This window comes from Antrostomus carolinensis, unplaced genomic scaffold (genome assembly GCF_000700745.2).
Source record: "Antrostomus carolinensis isolate BGI_N321 unplaced genomic scaffold, ASM70074v2 scaffold29039, whole genome shotgun sequence".
NCBI classification, from domain to species: domain Eukaryota; kingdom Metazoa; phylum Chordata; class Aves; order Caprimulgiformes; family Caprimulgidae; genus Antrostomus; species Antrostomus carolinensis.
In genome coordinates, this window is record NW_010336861.1 from 12,784 (window position 1) to 13,853 (window position 1,070).

The following is a 1,070-nucleotide window of genomic DNA, read 5'->3' on the forward strand; positions in this document are numbered from 1 at the left end:
CTCCCCACCACAGCCAGCTGCAGTCAGGTGGAACTCTGGGGTAGGATCAGGCCCCGGAGCACAGCTCTGCAGAAGCAGTACCAGACCCCTGCCCAGCCCCTCCTCGGGGCCAGGGAGAGGTGGCACGCTGGGGATGTCCCTGCAGCGCCTTGGTGAGCAGGGAGCACCTGAGGACCCCCACACAGGGCTTGTGAGCTGGAGGCTCCAGCCAGCCCCTGGCCACTTACAGGACCTCCAGCCCCCGCAGTGCACGGAAAGCCCCATCCTCGATGCAGCTGATCTGGTTCTTGTCGAGTTGCCTGTGGGAGAAGGACAAAGAGAGCATTGCTGGGACAGCCCAGGCGGAAAGCAACCACTGGCTTCTGATGCCTCCTGCTGCCAAACCCAACCCCAAACTCCCCTGTGCCACCTGTGCCCATCCCTGCCGGGACTCACAGGTTCTTGAGGTCGGTGGCCCCGCGGAAAGCTTTTCTGGGGATGGCCTGGATGAAGTTCTCACTCAGGTCCCTGCAGAAGAAAGAGGCAAGAAGGAAAATGAGCGGTGCCTGCAAAGCATGATGCCCCATGGGACCAGGATGTCCACATGCCCCAGCACTCAGTGATCCCTGAGGGGCTCTGAGAAACTGCAATTTGGCTTCAGGTCCTTGGTGGCCCACTGCCCTGTGAGGCAAGTCCAGCTCCATCCATGGTGGCTGCAGGTCCCTGGAGGGGCCACCTGTCCCTGGCTCTGATAAGCAGAGCAGCAGGGCACAGCTCTGGGAAAACCCTCTGTACTTAAATACCCCACGACTGCTATAATTACAGGTCCCCGCTGATTAACTGGTAATTACACTTAGCGGCTCCAGCAGGCATTCCCATGGAGCCTGCCCTGCACTTTAGAGGGCACAAATAATCGGGTCATTAATTACTTCATCACTACACGGCACTGTCCGTGTAATCACTCGCTCTGCAATGCCGGGGTGTGCCGGGCCGGCGCAGGCTCTGTGTTTGCAGGGCTGGCAGCAGGTCAGACCCCCCACCATGCCTGGGCTGGCTTTTAACAAACATGAAGGCCAAAAATCTCACTGCAA

The 1,070-nt window shown here is 59.3% G+C and overlaps 1 protein-coding gene across 1 annotated transcript in view; it reads right to left on the reverse strand.

Moving 5' to 3' along the window:
- The window catches only part of LOC104530448 (slit homolog 1 protein), a gene marked incomplete at both ends in the record, with an annotated part of 13,132 nt that extends 12,625 nt beyond the window's left edge, over positions 1-507 (reverse strand). The window contains 2 exon segments of the mRNA XM_010175027.1: positions 228-299; positions 436-507. Coding sequence (XP_010173329.1) covers positions 228-299; positions 436-507 — 144 coding nt within the window.
- Between the last annotated feature and the right edge of the window lie 563 nt (positions 508-1,070).